General features: G+C 43.0%; 1 protein-coding gene across 1 annotated transcript; it reads right to left on the reverse strand.

Annotated features, from left to right (window-relative positions):
• Positions 1-11780: 11780 nt before the first annotated feature.
• SERTAD4 (SERTA domain containing 4) lies at positions 11781-16787 on the reverse strand. The gene is made up of 3 exons (XM_007952948.2): positions 16613-16787; positions 15295-15410; positions 11781-12542 (listed from the first exon to the last, which is right to left on the reverse strand). Exons 1-3 carry the CDS (start codon positions 16785-16787, stop codon positions 11781-11783), a joined length of 1053 nt encoding a protein of 350 aa, XP_007951139.1.
• Between the last annotated feature and the right edge of the window lie 1152 nt (positions 16788-17939).

Here is a 17939-nt window from a genome sequence, read left to right on the forward strand (position 1 = left end):
AATTTCTAGCTTTCTGACCTCTTGTGACACTAATGGAGCCTTCATTTCTAGAAAATCTTCCCACGAGGCTGTTTTAAGCACTATACGAAATAATAGAGGCGAAGTTGCCCAGTTCGAAGCCTAAGACAGAAGCCCTAGTGTCGGCGGAATGTGAATTTCGCCCCAGCCAGTGAAGGCGAAGGAAAACGTAAAGGCCCCAAACTCAAAAGCCTAGCGGTCCCTTTCCTCCTTGGACTCGCCTTCACTGGTTCTCACCTTGGCTGTACATCGTAATCACCAGGGGAGTTTTAAGAAATAGCTATGCTGGAGCCCCACAGAGGCCAATCATGCACGAGTCTCTAGAGTGCAGCCAGGGCCTAGGTCCTTCTTAAAGCTCCAGGGTTGGTTCTGAGGTACAGCCTGAGTTGAAAACGGTGATTTATGCAAAAGAACCGAGGTTTCAGGATGGAATAAACAAAGAGTTGTTCTTGGGGCCAGGGAGAGGGAAGCTGGTAGGTGCTCTCCGGTCTCCAGGTGACTCCTTCACACACACAATCACATTCCCACAGGCACAGTCACACACATACACACACACTCCCCACAGTGGAGCCCACGGACTCACACTCACCCCTATTCACGCACACTCATACCCATTCACGCTGTCACGTACTCTCACACCCACATCCAGTCTTCTCCGCCCGCCACCGTGACCCAGGCAAAGCCAAAGGGAGAGCAGACGCCCTCAAAGGGGCCGGGCCCTGCTGCTCTGAGGGTCTCCGGCCGGCAGCTCCTGGTGCGCTACTCTCGGTGACTGCGCGGCTCCACACTACCGGAGGCGCTCCGCAGAGCCCCCGCCGTCCCGCGCCGCGCTGCTCTAGCTCTTTGTTATGCTAATTCACCTTCCCAGCTGGTGCCAGCTGCCTGCACAATGAGCGCCTGGAGCCCTCGCCAGCCCTAGCCGGTTAGGGGGTGGGGGTAGGGCGACGGGGGGGGGGGCCGCATTTCTTGCTGCGCTCCTGAGCCCAACCCGGCCCAGTGGCCAGTTGCCCAATAAACAGCCTCCTCCTTTTTCTCTTCCTCCATGCTTGCAGGGCCGCGCCCCTGGGGGCCTGCAGGGCATCCACTGATTCATTCCAGTCGCCGGGGCTGCCCGCCCTCCAGGTGCCAGGGCTTGATGAAAAGTAAAAGGCTCCTCCGCGGCTCGAGAGCCGCGCGGATGAAAGGGAAGCAGCCGCCTCCCAGACCACACAGCTAATCCTCCCATAAACCTCGAGCAAATAAGGAGAGAGGAAGAACAGGCCGGCTACAGATGTGGAGTGCAGCCCCCGGGGATCCCCAAATTAAAACTCGTGCAGGGGAAGCACTTGGACCACCACCAAATGACACTAATTGGGTTATGGGACCATAATCTTGGCTCCTTTGGAAAAAGAGAGAGAGAGAGAGAGAGAGAGAAACAGCTATAGCCACAGCTGCAAGGACTGTCTTCATAAAAAGAAGGGAGAAAGTCCGCTATTTTATTACTCATAAACATGCGAGAGAAGGAGTCCCTTGGATCGCCCCCTGCGTGGTGCAGGCAGGCTGGTTGCTGGAAGGGGAGGACAATCCTGTGCCAGGAAGAGCAGCGTTGTGCCTGGCTGGCTCCGGGTGTGTGGCACTAATGGAGAGTGGGAGCGGAGGCACGGCAGAGTGGGGGAGGGTGACTGTATTGAGACACCGTAGGGGAGCATGGCCTATCTGGAGGAATGTATTTCAGACAATAGGTTAGCAGCCATATGCAGAAAACAATCCTGGACTGGAAAACCCAGTGCTTTAATCTTTAAGAAACATTCAGAGCCAGTTTCTCATTTCACTGGGAAAAGGAAAAAAAGGAGTGACTTGAAGAAAATTCAGGAGAAAATCTTCATTCAGAAAGATCCCCAGTAGTTAGAATCACAAATGTTAGGACCAGAAGAGAACACCGTTAGAGGCTCTTTGGTTCCAGCTTCATCATCTCACAAATGGGAAATTAAGACCCAGAGAAGTCAGGGGCTTGCTCATGGCTAGACAGCTAGTGGGTGGCAGAGTTGGGCAAGAACCTGTCCCCTCATTCCTACACCAGTGCTCTCACCACTAACTTGGTTATAATTTTGTGGTTAAGAAGCAGCAGACATTTGGCCAGAGACCAATACAACAGACTCTAAGAAAATTAAAATGTTAGAAAATTTTAGAATGATTGAGTTTAAACCTCATCTGGTCTAGAGTGAGAGTAAGAGTTGGATATCATTGTTGCAACCTCTGTCCTAGGGTTCTTCCTTGTATTTATTTATCCGTTAATTTCACTGGTATTTGTTAAGTGTGTACTAGGGGCCATGCACTGTGGAACATGCAAATAAGGAGGGACTTCAAGTATTCATCTGCATCTAGCATTTTATGCCCCATGGTCCATCAGGACAGAGAAGCTGAAAACCAACGGGACAGATGGCCCCAGGGTTTCTTTGAAAGTTCTGTCTTTTTAGGTACCAACACTATTTCCAGACAGATTCCTGTTGTTCCCTTATCCCTTGTACATAAGCATGTTGGCTAAAAACAGCTAGGTCAAGGCTAGATTGGTTGAGAATTCTAACTGATCATCCTTAATTGGTTTGAATCCTACCCACTGGAAAATAAAAATATCCAGTGCTGTGTTTCCAAACACTGAGAGGACAAGGGTTTGGAGATGGTCAGCCTGGATCTCCCTGAACAGGTTGGGATATTCTGGTGTCCCATTGCCTCTCTCAGCAGGCTCAAATGGCATCTATTGGTGCCAGTCATGAGATTCCAAGGCCCAGGAGGATAGCAGGAGAGCAGAGAAATCTTGGAACCACCTCACCACAGCACTGCATTTGTTTTCATTCCATTCTGGTGCCTGTTTCTCACTCCTAAACCAGACATGTGGTTCTGTTTTACTCTCATTTCAGGACCTACCGACTAACAAGCATCACTACAGAGATACCTTACCTTAGAGAAAAACATATATTCTTGAAAAATTAAGCAATGGAAATGTAATTTTTGTATAAATTCCTATTTTGGAGCCATCAGTTGGGCTCAGAGTTTAAAGAAAATATAGAAAGAGATGAGGTTTTGAAATAGACATAACCACCTCCTAGTTACTCTTCTATTTAAGCTCAGATCTTACAAATATCCTAATTATTTTATGATAGGCCACATCCTCAAAATTATAAACCAAAAAAAAAAAAAAAAACCTTGATGCCATCAAGTTGGACCAACATAGCAACCCCTCCTTGGATTTCCGAGGTAATATCACTAAGAAGTAGGTTGCCCTAATCCTTCTTCTGAGGAGCAGCTGGTGGGTTTGAACCACCAGCCTTCTGGTTAACAGACAGATGCTTTAAGCACTATGCCACCAGAGCTCAGATGCAGAAATACTATGAATAGCCTTTTGTCCAAATTATCCAGATTTTACTCAATTCTGTATTTTTCCTGGGTAAAAACCAGATCTAAGAAAATCATTCAATATGGTAACTGAATAAACTTGAACAAATCTGAACTTTGGCAAATTTTGAGGATGAGTCAGAGGTTGTTGTTGTTGTTATGTGCCGTCGAGTCGGACCCGACTCATAGCAACCCCTCCTTGGGTTTCCGAGGCAGTATCACTATGGAAGTAGATTGCCCCATCTTCCTTCTGAGGAGTGGCTGAGGTTAGTGGTTTTTAATCTTTTCACTTCTTATTCCTGCCACACAGCCAGTGTTCTGAAACATTTTGTCTACTAAACAAATTGCATTTATTAAGGATAATGACTTCATTTTTCCCAGTGTTTTTTCTCAGTTTGGGATAACTGTGTTAACATGGGGCTGATTTAATTTCAGCCAAAGGAGAAGAAATCTGACATGAGCTAGCCTGTGCGACTGATTTCCAATGAGATTTATGAAATATTAAAAATATCTCAGGGACACCAGTGACTACTTTCAGATCTGTCTTAGGATCCTGGGACCCCAGATTTGACAATATCCCCCTATTTAATTTCAAGCTTACTGTTCAGATTCCAGGTGGCTGAACACTTCCTATACAAAGGAGGAGCCAGTGCTGTGAGATCCAGCCCTCATGATAGCCACAGAACAGCAGTGGAAAAGTTATGGTGGCTCACTCTTACTGCATGCCCAGCTAGGTCGAGTCACTTCTCCAATATTAAAGCCTTCAATCCTGAAAACAATTTATGCAGCATGTCACCACATTTTACAGATAAGGAAAATGAGGCATGGTGGGGGGCAGGTATAAAGTGGCTTTCTGGCCTAGGCCAAAGTTGCAAAGCTACTCTGTAGCATGGCTGGGATTTGAGTCCAGACAGCCTGATTCAAAACCCACACTCAACCCTCTGCTGTATTTCAATCTCACAAGAAACCCATAATCTCTGTGCCTAAACCATCCACAGAGATGTGCCTTTGGCCAATGCCTATACCTTGTCACAAAAACACAGTGTCTAAGAACTCGGAGAGCAACAATGAGAAATCCTCCCAACTCTCAGAAAAGGCAGATAAGCCATCTCTCTCTTTCTGACAAAACATAAAGGAAATCCATTGGTTCCTAAAATGTTTTTCCTTGTCTTTATAAAAAAGTCTGCCAACAATAACAACAACAAAAGTCATCTTTCCTTTTTAGTCTTTTTTTATATCTGTCCTTAAAGAAAGTGAACTCACCCAGCAAAGCATGTGGAACATCCTTGTTCTCAAGATTCCCTCCACCAGTTGGCCAGAAATCAACTCCCTAACCTTTTGCTGAAATCTTTTGCCTTATCATTTGCCGTTCTCTATCTTTCCCTTCTCATGGACTCAAAAAACAACCAACCAACCAACCCAGGGGTTGTGAATTTTGAAGATGATGTGAATGCCTAACTACTGTGCCAGGTGCACTTGAGAGGTCAGTTGTTAGCTGACTCAGGTGACCCCCTGCACAATGGAACAAAATGCTGGCTGGTCCTGCATCATTTCCATGATCGGTTGTCAACTGGACCATTGTGATCCATAGGTTTTTCATTAGCTGATTTACAGAAGTAGATCATCAGGCCTTTCTTCTTAGTCTTAGTCTGGAAGCTTTGCTGAAATCTGCCCAGCATCTTACAAACCAAACACCAAACCCACAGCCATCAAGTACATTCTGATTCATAACAACTCTATAGGACGAAGAAGAACTGCCCCACCAGGTTTTCAAGGCTGTAAATCTTTATGGAAGAAAATTGCTTCATCTTTCTCCCACTGCACAGTTGGTGGGTTTGGACTGCTAACCTTTTGGTTGACAGCCCAATGCTTTAACCACAGCACCACCATCATAGCTGCATGTAAATCTCCATTGACAAGCAGGTGGTGACTGTGCAAAAGGTGTGTTGCTACTCACTTCCTAATTGCAAAGATAAGAAAGTTAGGTCACATCTGAGTATAGCTCACTGTAATCTCTTCAGAAGGCATCTGCATTAAAAGCACTGTTCTAGAATTATCAGAGCTAGTTCATGTGTGAGCTGACCAATCAGAGGGGGCAGTGGAGGATCACATATCTGGTGCCTGCTTTCACCACTCCCATGGCATGGTCCGGATGGCCAGCACAGGTTTTAGGGTTCTAGGTATGTTTATCCCCCCAGAGTTCTGGTATTTGCCCTCTGTCTTGAGGATCTTGGCAGGAAGCATGTTCACAACTTAGATCTCGGAAAGTTCTTTTCTATGTGTGTTCTCTCCCCCGCAAAATATGACATTTAATACAATTTTATGATTTTAAATCAAGGAGACAATTATAAAAATGGGGTTTAGAAACATGGAAATTTGATGAGAAATGCCTAATCCATCCACATACCTTCTATTAGTTTCATTGTGGTCCTAAGCAGGTGTTCCCAGGCTATGAATAAGTAGTTTGCATTTTCAAAATTAACAAATTGGAGCAACACCAAGGCGGAGGGGACCCATCGACAGCCCACCAGAGAATTGTTTACCAAAGAAGATGAAGCTCATGGCAATGGTTTGCAAACACCATCAGACTAGCTTGTGTAAATTCTCTCCGTTTAGTCATCGTTCTTCAGCCTGTCACAGATACTGAAGGGAAATGCAGAAACAGGAAATTACAGACTATTTTAAACAGCATGTTTTATTAAACTCACTTGCTGATGCACTTTATGGCAGGATGCAAGATTCAAGTGTTCATAACTTACATCTTTGCAAGTGCTTTTCCTAAGTGTGTTCTCTCCCAGCTAAAATATGGCATGTACCCAGGGCTGGAAGTAATCTCTAAATTACTAACTGTTTCACCTCAGGTCATGTAGCTATATCACATTAGATGGAGAATCTTTAGCTCTGTCAGAAAAAAGAAACCATACCTCACTATTGTTGCTGTTGTTAGGTGCCATCCAGTTGGCTCCGACTCAAAATGACCCTACGTACAACAGAACAAAACACTGCCCAGTCCTGTACCAGCCTCGTCTGTCAGTTTGTCATACTGTGGTGGATTGCAGTTGCTGTGAGGCTGGAGGCTATGCCACCACTATTTCAAATACCAGCAGAGTCACCCTTGGTGGACAGGTTTCAGTTGAGCTTTCAGACTAAGACAGACTTGGAAGAAGGAAGGGGCCATCCACTTCTGAGAAAATTGGCCAATGAAAACCTTATAAATAGCAGTGAAACACTGTCTGATATATACTTCACTAAAAAAGCCAAGCATAGTGGCTAAAGCACTTGACTGCTAACCAGAGGGCTGGCGGTTCAAACCCACCAGCCACTCCTCGGAAGGAAGGTTGGGCAATCCTACTTCCGTAGTGATGTTGTTGTTGTTATGTGTCATCGAGTCAAATACGACTCATAGCGACCCCTCCTTGGGTTTCCAAGGCAGTATCACTACGGAAGTAGGATTGCCCAACCTTCCTTCTGAGGAGTGGCTGGTGGGTTTGAACCGCCAGCCGTCTGGTTAGCAGGCAAGTGTCTTAGCCACTATGCTACCTAGTGATACTGCCTCAGAAACCCAAGGAGGGGTCGCTATGAGTCAGGGCCGACTCGACGGCACATAATAACAACAACAACAAAAAAGCCAAAAACCAAACCTACTGCCATTGAGTTGATTCCCACTCATAGCAACCCCCATTGGGTTTTCGAGGGGGTAAATCTTTACAGAAATAGATTGCCCAGTTTGCCTTCTGTGGAGGGGCTGGTGGGTTTGAACCACCAACCTTGTGGTTAGCAGTCAGATGCCTTAGGCACTGTGCCACCAGAGCTCCTTATCTACCTCACTAACGTACTGCCATCAAGTTGGATCAGACTCATAGCGACTCCTCTTTGGGTTTCCGAGGTGATATCACTACAGAAGTAGATTGCCCAACCTTCCTTCCCAGGAAGGCTGGTAGGTTTGAACTGCCAACCTTCTGGTTAGCAGTCAAGTGCCTTAGGCACTGCGCTACCAGAGCTCCCAATACCTCACTAGGGCCTAAAGGAGGTATGGTGGCACAGTGCCTAAGGCATCTGATGGCTAACCAGAAGGCTGGTGGTTCAAACCTAGCCATTCTGTGAGAGAAAGATGGAGCAATCTACTTCTATAAAGATTTACTGCTTTGGAAACCCAGTGGGGGTCATAATGAGTCAGAATTGACTCAAAGGCAGTGGTTTGGTTTTGGTTTAGGCAGATCTAGCTTATGCATTCTAAGAAAGCCACAGAGGCACCTTGTAGTAACTTAAAAGATTCTTAATGTATTTATTTTAGACCATCAAATCAAAACACAGCCACCTGAAAATGAATTACTAGAAACCATACACTGTGTCTTTTGTTAACTACTGGTTTTCGTTCTCTTCATAGGATAGTTCTGAATCTTTGCCTTTTTAAAATGCCTAGTAAGGCTGGCATGGATGTGATAACCTTAACTACAAACTTAACTATTTCAAATGTAAGGGGCTGCCATAAAGATGGATTTGGAAACAAATTATTTCCAAAAATATTTCCTGCTCAGTTTCTTTGAGGGATATAAAAGCTGAGTTGCATCACCTAAGAATCCTTCTACCTTTGTCTGTATCTGTTGTGAAGGTGACATCTCTTAACGTCTGTGTCTTCTACAAGTTGTTTTCCTCTTTCCTTTTGCTGCACAGAAAGGAAGTACTGTAACCAGGTGGAGCTGTGATATCAGTTCATGATGGGAAGGGTGGGCAGCCATGCTTTTATGGAATGAACTATGAGCTCTAAAAATAAATGTTCATTCACTTTGCTTCAGCATTTATTTAACAAAATAGCATGCAAATTGTTCTAAATTTTTATTGTTTCAAAAGATCATGCCAAAGATGCCTTATCCTCATTTTTGACTGGTTGTCAAACACTTGCTTCTTTAAGTCGCAGGTTTCCCTCCCTTCCTTCTACGCTGCCTCGCCTAGCAAGCCTTGTCCCTAGGACTCCTTTGAGGTGAAGTATAGAATAAGAGGATTTTGAGAGTGGAAGCATAATGATGATACTTTTGCCCTTTTCAAGTACCTTTGCCAGACCATCTTCTACAATCGACAAAGGTTACTGATTTGGTTGAAGACATCAACCTAGACTTGCTAGAGGAGTAACAATTAAAGGCATTCTTCAGGGCAGGCCCATTTTATTAAGCGAAGATTTCCTCTAACTTATCTTAAAAGGAGTTCTGGTGGCGTAGTGTTTAAAGCATTGTGCTGCTAACTAAAAGGCTATCAGTTCACACCCACCAGCCCTTCCACAGGATGACTATGAGGCAGTCTGCTTCCATAAAGATTTATAGCCTTCTACTCTGTCCTAAGGAGCTCTGGTAGCATAGTGCCTAAGGCACTTGACTGCTCACCAGAAGGCTGGCGGTTCAAACCCACCAGCCACTCCTCGGAAGGAAGGTTGGGCAATCCTACTTCTGTAGTGATACTGCCTTGGAAACCCAAGGAGGGGTCGCTATGAGTCGGGGCCGACTCGACGGTAAACAACAACAACAACACTCTGTCCTAAAGGGTTATGATGAGTCAGAATCAACTCTATGGCAGTGTGTTGGGCTTTTTATCTTTATAAAGTCTGGATTCTGCATTATCAGGGTTTCTTTAAAGCAAAGTACAATGTGCAAGGCATTATTTTTGTTGAGTAGACAACTATGTGGGGTGCAGGGTATCTTAGCTTTTCCAAGTCACTAAGGATGTAACTATAAAACCCAGTTAATAAACTTACTAGGAATGGTTGACTTGGCCTCTCTGAAAAAATCTAACTTGGTGTCTAATGAGTAGAAATGACAATGCTGGGCACACTGGAGGTGTTCATAGGCCACAGGAGGAAAACTACTATCACTCGGATAGGTGTTTAGGGATTACATTTTGGTGAAAGAAAATAATTTGTTTTAATATGCTGGAAAAGTCTAGAAACAAAACCCTGATGACTAAAAATTATAGACTTTTATGCTGCTGGATTCAAAGGCTCCACTCATCCTGCAAACAAGCAACTCTATGGTTCACTGAGGTGCCCACAGCTCCAATGAGCACTGTGGAAATTCAACAAATACATCATTTTTTAAGATTTGGCCATAAAGAAAAACATTATCTGGTAACGTCAGGGACTTTTATAAAGTAAAAGAATAAGTCCTTTCTTTCATATTTAAATCTCTATGATTTACTACACTCATTTGACAAATTAATTAGCTTTCAACTAGCTTTCCCCCTTTATCACAGAAAATATTAGGTTGTAAGAACAACAACAATACAGAATTGCACAATATACCACTAGCAGTAACCCATAGCTTTTAAAACCATTTATATATGGGTCATCTTCTTGACAATTTGACATTTTAAAAAGGAATCAGTGGGGCTTTGGTATTAACGGCTTCACGTTATGCAATTTTTCTCAAAAGAAATCTAAACCTACAAACTATGTTCTAAAACACCTTCAGAGTGGCTGTATTTTGAAAGCTCCTAGGTGACCACTGTCCACTACAATTTCAAGATGTTTTGAATTTATTTTTAAGAGAAAAGAATAATGGAAAAAGAGAAACATAGCCAATAACATTAAAACAAGCAAATCTTAATGAATTTTCATCATTTTAATAAATATATATCAAGAAAACCTCACTTTATTACAACACATTCATATACAAGCATCTATCATCTAAGTTTTCAACATCAAATGTTTATCAAATATTGAAAATAAAGAACAAACATTACTAGACTATTTAGCTATAACACAAGAGCATATTTTAAAAATTGGTCCTTGTGGACAATTGTCCAAATGATGATCCTACTCATACACTGTATGAATGAGACCTATATTTAATATTGATAGCAATAATAAAAAAGCTTTTATCTTGGAGAAATTGGGAGGACTTACTCATTTCCCCCATTTGGCATTTGGTTCCTGTGAAGTATTGTTTAAGGAGGCCTAAATCAATTAGTAACCTTGGAAATTGGAACACACTTCAGCAGGAGGAGTTGGCTGGAGTGGGAAGAAGAATGGTCAGCGGGCACTCTGAGCACTCTTGCAAATGTACAAATTAAAGAAATATTCAGAAAAATGTTGACCAAATACATAGTAACTATTATAGATTGAGTCCCATTTCTCCAAAATAACTTTCCCCAAACTAAAATCTTTACATTCTTTAAGATAAAACCTTATTGACCACCACATCATTTATTAACATTGTGCTTGTTAATCAACAGCAAAAGTCATATATAAAAAACCACATGCGTTTATAATCTAAACGAGTGAAATGATGCAAAACAGATTAAAGTATAATGCATGCCACTGGTTCATGAACTTCATTGGACAATGAAACAAAACAAAACAAAACAAAACAAAATAACCCAAAACCCAAAAAACCCAAACCCCAGCAACAAACCGTTGCCATAGAAAAGCTCAAGCAGCTAGTGCTGGTTTCTAACAGCTCTCTCTATTGTTTCCTCCATCCCTTTCTAAACATGCCAAATCCAAAAGCAATTGGGCATCGAAAATAAAGGAAGAATAGCGATGTTCAATCAAAAGTTGAATGCAATAGTTCAAAGTTAAGTTTTCAAACAATATTGATCCACCCTGTGTTTTTCGTTTTTTTTTTTTTTTTAATTTTCCTGTTTGTTAAATCCCTGCTGTAACTCTGATTTATCCTTAATTTTCACACTGGCAAAAATTAAGATATAAGGCACCAAAAATCGCCCTGTATAACACCTCTCTGTAAGCCTCATCACTCATCACAGGCAAGCCAGGAACTTGCAGGGATTACCCTCTCCACATAGCGTTGATTGCCACCCCAAGACAGGTGTGCTTCATTATGTTCCATCCTATTTCATTTGTCACACAAGACTGTTAAATACAAATACTTAACAGCACACTGTGAAGCCATTTCATCTAGCTCCCCATGTCAGTCATTTGTTCAGAAAAAATACTGTATCATATAGAAGCAGCAGACATCTTTTGCTGGTTACATTGATTTGCTTACCAAATAACTACCTAATTAATTGGCAAACATGTTGAAGGTTCTTAACTAGTGACAGGCTGCTTGTGTGTGTTTGGGGGGGAGGGCAATGGAAATATCACAAGGGCACACTGGCCCTCAATCTAATCTACTGATTCTCTCTGTAAGAAAACTAAGATATATACTTTTAAGCATTAAGTCAACTGTTTTCTTGGTAAAATCACCACATTTATAAGTAGCTCGCTGATGCCTACTATACAGATGTTTTATGCAATCTGCTCCCTAGGCATTAAAACAACACGGCATGTTCATGGCATAATTTAATCCGTTGTACAAAACTATAAAATCCATTCAAAATAAAATTTATGAGAGCTAATTGATCATGCTGTGCATGCTTCAAAGTTTTGGTGAAAAGATGGCTCATGTTTTATTTCCTTTGCTGCAGCACAGTTTGTTACTTGGTGAAGGCTCCTTTTTCCTCAAGGACTTTTTCCAAGACTCACTTACATTGTTTTTCTCATTACATCCAGTCTCAAAATAATCATAAAACTGGCCTTTGCACTCAAAAGCCAGGTCATTTCCCACAGGTTCATGGCTTAGGGGGCCACCAGCCCTGTTGGTGTCATTATTGGCTTTCTCATCATTTAATTTGGCCTTTTCCTGAACACCAAGTGACCTGACATTAGTAATGAATATTTCATTGGCAGGTATCTGGCCATCACTCTTGTAAATAGGTGGTCTGCCTACATCAAAATCCACCTGATGGGAACAACTCGGTAAAGGCAGAGGGGGAGAGGAAGAGGAAGGTGAGGAGGAGGAGGAAGAGGCAGTGGAGGCACTTCCAACATTAGCATTGACAGAAAGGGGTACATTTAGGTAGTGACCACCACATTCTTGGTAAAAGCAGCAGGCATGGAACTTTTCACACTCCTCTTTGGCCATCCGTGGTCGTTTTCGGTAAGGACAGTCTTGAGCCATAAACCACTCTTGGGCAGAGGCGCCATTGAAAGAGCAGGCTGGAAAGCACCAGTTATTCTGCATGATAATTTCCCCATGGATCCTTTTCATCAAATTGTTTATAAGGACAGATCGTCGGAGGTATACTTCAGGGTCATCGATAAACTTTAGCTTTTCTAAAGACATATAAAGGATGTGGGCTCGCTCCTCAAAAATTGAGATGGTCTACAAATCAAAAAAAGGAAGAGAAAGCTTAGGAAGCAGACGATACACAAATATCATCACAGCCTATCTCTCTTTGGGTAGTTTCTGGGTCTGGGAATGTTGTGGCCTTGTGTCCCGCAGAGTCATGGAGCAATGCTGCTAATGGTCCCCTTTTCTCATTCTGCTGGCGGTCCTGCCCCCTTCCTGACTCACCGGGTGGTCAGGCACAGGGGAATCCAGCCACATGCACACCTCAGCAGTGACAGGAAGTTGGCTTGTTCACTCTTTTATGGCCCAGTGAGGGGATGCAGAAACACAACCGACAGATTTATGGTATCAGAAGTCCAGAGAGTGGTTACTTTGCAGGGCGGGGAGGAAGTGAATAGAAGAGAACACATGGGATCTTCTGGATCTCAAGTTCTGTTTTGTTTCTTGACTTGGGTGCTAACCACATGGGTATGTTCACTTAGGGACAATTCACTGAGCTGTAGCCTTATGATACTAGTGCTTTTAGGTGAGGGTGTTTATCCCTGAGTAACACAAGTGGTTAAGCACTCAGCTGCCAACTGAAAGACTGGCATTTCCAGTGCATACACAGGCACGTTGGAAGAGAGGCCTGCTGATCAACTCCCGAAGAGTCAGCCATTGGAGCACAGTTGTACTCTGACTTACGTGGTTCACCATGAGTTGTGGTAAACTTTGGCAACTGGTTTGTGTTTGGAAGTAATACAGATGGAAAGCTCCTTAGAAGTGAAGACGGACAGACTTTATCTCTTATACTTTGGTCTTTTGTCAGACTATAGATATAGATGTAGATGTAGATGTAGATATAGACTTGATGGCAGTGGGGAAATCAGTTTCCGTAAAGATTCAAAAACCAAATCCCATGCCTAAATCAATTCCAATTCATAGAGACCCTATAGGACAGAGTGGAACTGCCCCACAGGGTTTTCAAGGCTGTAATCTTTACAGAAGCAGAATGCCACATCTTTTTCTCCTGGAGTGGCTGAGGGATCTGAACCGCTGACCTTTTGGTTAAGCTAAGTGTTTAACCACTGTATCACCAGGGCTCCTTATACATATACCTATATACCCGTGCACCACATATAGATTACACTTTAATAAAATGCTGTTTAAAAAATGCCAAGATGCAGGTCATAATGAGTATACTTCAATCCCTGGTCCAGCCATCAAGGAGCATAAGATCTGGCTTTCAGTCTTGCCCTTCTTTAAAAAACTCAGTGCCCCATGCTTGCAATTATCCTTGCTTGATGGAGGACAACAATAATTCGTGTGATTCTGACTCTGACAGGATGTGTCAGACGAAGGGCCAAAGCAGGCTTCCTTCTGGGACTGGGCAGAGAGAGAATGAGAGGATTCACTCCTGTGTGGTGGTTGGTATAAATCCAGTAGCAACTGGAAAATTGCTACAATCACAACACAAAAAGTAAAAAGTAAATAAACTGCTTATGTCTCCAGGGCCAGCTCTTTCAGGTCACAAGAAAAGCAAACTGGCAGGATAAACTAAGGAGCTACTAAACTAGGTCAGGCTGACCACAGGCAGGACCTACACATGGAAGGAAAAGCCCTCCACCTGCCAAGGCATCTATCCAGATGTCTTGTTATGAGCAACATCTACAGGACTGGAGCCCAAGAGGAGAAAGAGAGGAAGATGAATTAAAAATACCCCCAGCATTTCAGACAGTTATGGCTTACGTTATCCCTGGGTGGTGCAATTGGCTCAGCACTCAGCTGCTAATCAAAAGGCTGGAGGTTCAAGTCCATCCAGAGGCAGCTCGAAAGAAAGGCTTGGTGATCAATTTCTTAAAAACCAGTCATTGAAAACCTTATGAAATACCTGGGGTTGCTATGAGTTAGGATGGACTCACCAGCTTTTTTTTTTTTTCCCCAGTATACCCTCCATGATTATGAAAGCAACAGATAGCTTTGGAAAGATCAGCATAAGGAAAAACATATTTAAAAAGCTTAGGTGGCCAGTTTCATAATTCTATGCACTTTCCCAATCCTGTTATTTTCTTCCTATATATCAAAAAAGTTTGCTTTGGTCCTTTTTGGGAATGAGTTATATATCTTAATAAACCTAATATATGCAATGAATGGGCAATAAACTGTATCACTCTAATGCACACACTCCAGGGTTTTGAGTCTATCCCTAAGAGGTTAGGAAAAGCCCGGGAGTTCTGGTAGCATAGTGCCTAAGAAAGGCAGGAAGAAAGGATGGTTGGGCAATCTACTTCTGTAGTGATACTGTAGTGATACTGCCTCAGAAACCTAAGGAGGGGATGGCTATGAGTCGGGGCCAACTCGACGGCACATAACAACAATAACAACCACCCTCCCTCCCAGCGGGCAAACACGGAAGGGGACTGAGATTGCACAGGGCAGGCAGAGCTCGGAGAGGGAAAAGTATGTCAGAAAAGAACAATGAAATTTCTGCATATGTGAAAGTACAGGATAACCATAACCATTACAGCCACTTGAGAAAAATTAAATCCTAAGTTAAAAAAGACATTTCTTGGATTATTTAATTTTGTTATTTCTGGGTAGAGAAGCTCTTGCTGCTCTTTCTTAAACTACTTCACAAAAAATAACACAAGACCTAAAAAAGTGACAACGATTAATGTGGTTTTGCTAAGAACTGGCTCATTTTCATTGCTTGGGTGGAACAATTTAATTTCTGGAAATGGATCAAGCAACTGTTACTAAGTATCTTAAACTCTTAATAAAAATAATGACTATTAAAAAAACATACTTTATGGCTACAGCTGCTGAGTGGTGGGTGAAAATCCTCTTCTTCCACATACTTCCTCTTAAAGTATGTGATCTTGGATGTTGTTATAGGATTTGAAATTCCCCTGTAATGTGATCCTGTGGTAATAAATCAGATATGACAAATGACATGCGGTTTGCCAGAGGTTCTCCAAACAAAATACTTGCGTTTCCTTTCCTTCTAGAGGATAGCTAGGTTGCATATTTGTCTGTACATGTGGTGATTAAAAATAAACATTTGTCTTCCTAGTTGCTATCATACGGAATCCTATGACCCAGGCTGAGCAAGGACTTCCAGTCAACTACAGAGGAAAATGAGATAGCTCAGGATTTACTGAACACTCAGAATCTTAATTCTATGCACAGGTAAATAGCAAAATCTGTATAGGGGAAGACTGTAACAACTCGGAGACAATGTTAGTACCTATTCAAATTGTTTAGTTAAATCCATGATAATGTAACACCACTATTTAAATGTATACAACTTTAACTACAACCACTGGTGACCAACCAACTTTAAAATATTGGTCCTAGGCAAGTAAACAAATGGTTATCTGCACACTGGAGTTAGAATAGTCCTTCTTTCAAAATATGAAATTTAAAATTTTTTAAATTTAAAATTATTATGTTGGGCAACTAAAGTCCGTTTCACCCTCAAAATTGTTAATCATGAATAAAAGCAAAGTCATCTTTTTTCTTTTAAAGGCCAGAGTTTTTACTCCTTTTTAGCAAAACTAACTTCACTGAGCTTCTGTTTTACATTTTAGTTTTTTTTAATATAGCTGCTACTATACGTACATCCAAAAGAACTTAGAAAGTAAAAAATAAAGAGTCAGGAACAACATATTTCTATCTTCTTGGTTTTTATAAAAAAATTTTTCCTACCATACCGAAGCCAACTGTGTGCTTAATAAAAAGAAAGAATATATAGCTTCTGGCCCCAAGTGTAGATTCCTCTAAGTCTCATTGGCTAGAGATTGCATTGTTAAGCCATACGGTTCCACTGGGTAGAAAACCAAAAGCCAAACCCAGAGCTTGAAAATCTGGTTTGGTTTTCTTCAAAATAGAGATGCATGACTTACACATGAAGCAGCGGTGCAGGTAGATGCAGGCTGGGGTGCATTTTAAATATCACCTCTGGTTCTCTCCCTGGAACCCTGGGCTCGGTTATGAGGAGTACTTAGGTAGCCAATTAAGTCCCTGGAGCTCAAGCTCTTTCCACTCGGAAGGGCACCCCAGACACCACCTCACACCTACCAGTTTGGCCCCAGAGGGCAACAGAGAAAGGTCAAAGGCAGTACCTGCCAGAGGGGGACCAGCTCCCCGGTCTCCCTGCAGAGGGGCCTGCACTGGCGCCGGAGAGCTCGGGCCTCTGTAGCTGTCAGCCTCCCATAGTGTCTGGTACCCAGCAATTTCAGCAGCTCCTTCCGAGACAATGGGCTCGCAGAATCTATTCATGGACAGAACCAGAGTCATCTCTGACAGCCTCAGATCTGGAAAAAAAAAAAAGGAATAAAACTCTCATCGGGGCAAGCCCGGGGATGGCCTTGACAGGTTCATTCCTTCGCTCTGAGGAAACTTTTGCTCCTCAGTCCTCCCCTTCACCCTGAAACATTTTATTATTTTTTCAAAGAAAACCTCAGCAAAGTCTTTTGCTGCTATTAGCTCAGCCTCTGTGCTCAGCAATCTGCGTTTCATGGGCGGTTCTTTAAAACCCCATTTCTTATTGTTCTCAGATTCCCCTCAGCCCTCTTCGAGACAGCTGCTTTACCTCCTAAACACATTTTCCTCATGACCTTCCCGCAGAAAATGTACCGCTAAGAGGCAAGGCCAAAACCCTTGCGCTTCCTTTCTATTAATAAGGCAAAATCAATTTTCTACTCAATCCCCCGAGAGTCTCCTTTGATGAAAATCTGCTAATCAATCAAAAAGAAAAAAAAGGGGGGGATCACCACCGTAATTCCAACTGATACTCAGGTTCACAGTCTGTTCCACTGGCCCTGCCCCTCCTCTTGTTTCCGTGGGGCCAGTCCCTCTACAACACTCTGGGGCTCCTCCACTTTCTTCTCCCAAAATGAAGCAGACAGAGACACTTGGTAGTTGTTTCCACCAGCCCTGATCGGACTGAACTGGATCTGCCTCCAGTCAAAACACTGTGAGATGAAGACAGAAAATTGGCTCCAGTTTCAAGCCATGAGTTGCAGTCCCACAGGAGCCAAGCACAACATCAATGGAGCAGGCAGAATATTAAACAGGAGCCACGGCTTTGGGGGCAGAGACAGCCAACAACTCTTTACACCGCAAACCCAGACACCAGGCAGGAACTTTCCAAGAGGCAACACATCACTGCCCTTCATTCCAGTTCATGCCCTGAGCCCTGAATACAGGCCTGCTGGGAGTCTGGGAGCCTCTGGGTTCTGTGATGTGACATGGGCCCCTGTACAGCTCAGGTGATGGGGTCATTTCCATGGGGCTCAGTTTCTTCACTCCGTCCTAAGAAGGGCTCAGGGTAGGGTCAAAAGTGAGGTGAGTTCCAAGGGGTGAGGGGGAAGGAAGGGGAAAGGAAGACTCAATACTTAGGGGACACTAAGCTTCTGTTATGGGAGATAAAAAAATCTGGGAACAGTT

Source organism: Orycteropus afer, unplaced genomic scaffold, assembly GCF_000298275.1.
Source record: "Orycteropus afer afer isolate SDZICR_OR568_19922 unplaced genomic scaffold, OryAfe1.0 scaffold00013, whole genome shotgun sequence".
Taxonomy (NCBI): domain Eukaryota; kingdom Metazoa; phylum Chordata; class Mammalia; order Tubulidentata; family Orycteropodidae; genus Orycteropus; species Orycteropus afer.

What these genes read in the sequence shown, in the direction of transcription:
- SERTAD4 (XM_007952948.2), bottom strand. Translation starts at nt 16,787, where the DNA reads ATGACTCTGGTTCTGTCCATGAATAGATTCTGCGAGCCCATTGTCTCG. An exon ending in AGCTGGTCCCCCTCTGGCAG is followed by an intron (nt 15,411 to 16,612) that starts GTACTGCCTTTG and finishes TTATTACCACAG; the next exon opens with GATCACATTACAGGGGAATT. An exon ending in TCAGCAGCTGTAGCCATAAA is followed by an intron (nt 12,543 to 15,294) that starts GTATGTTTTTTT and finishes TTTGATTTGTAG; the next exon opens with ACCATCTCAATTTTTGAGGA.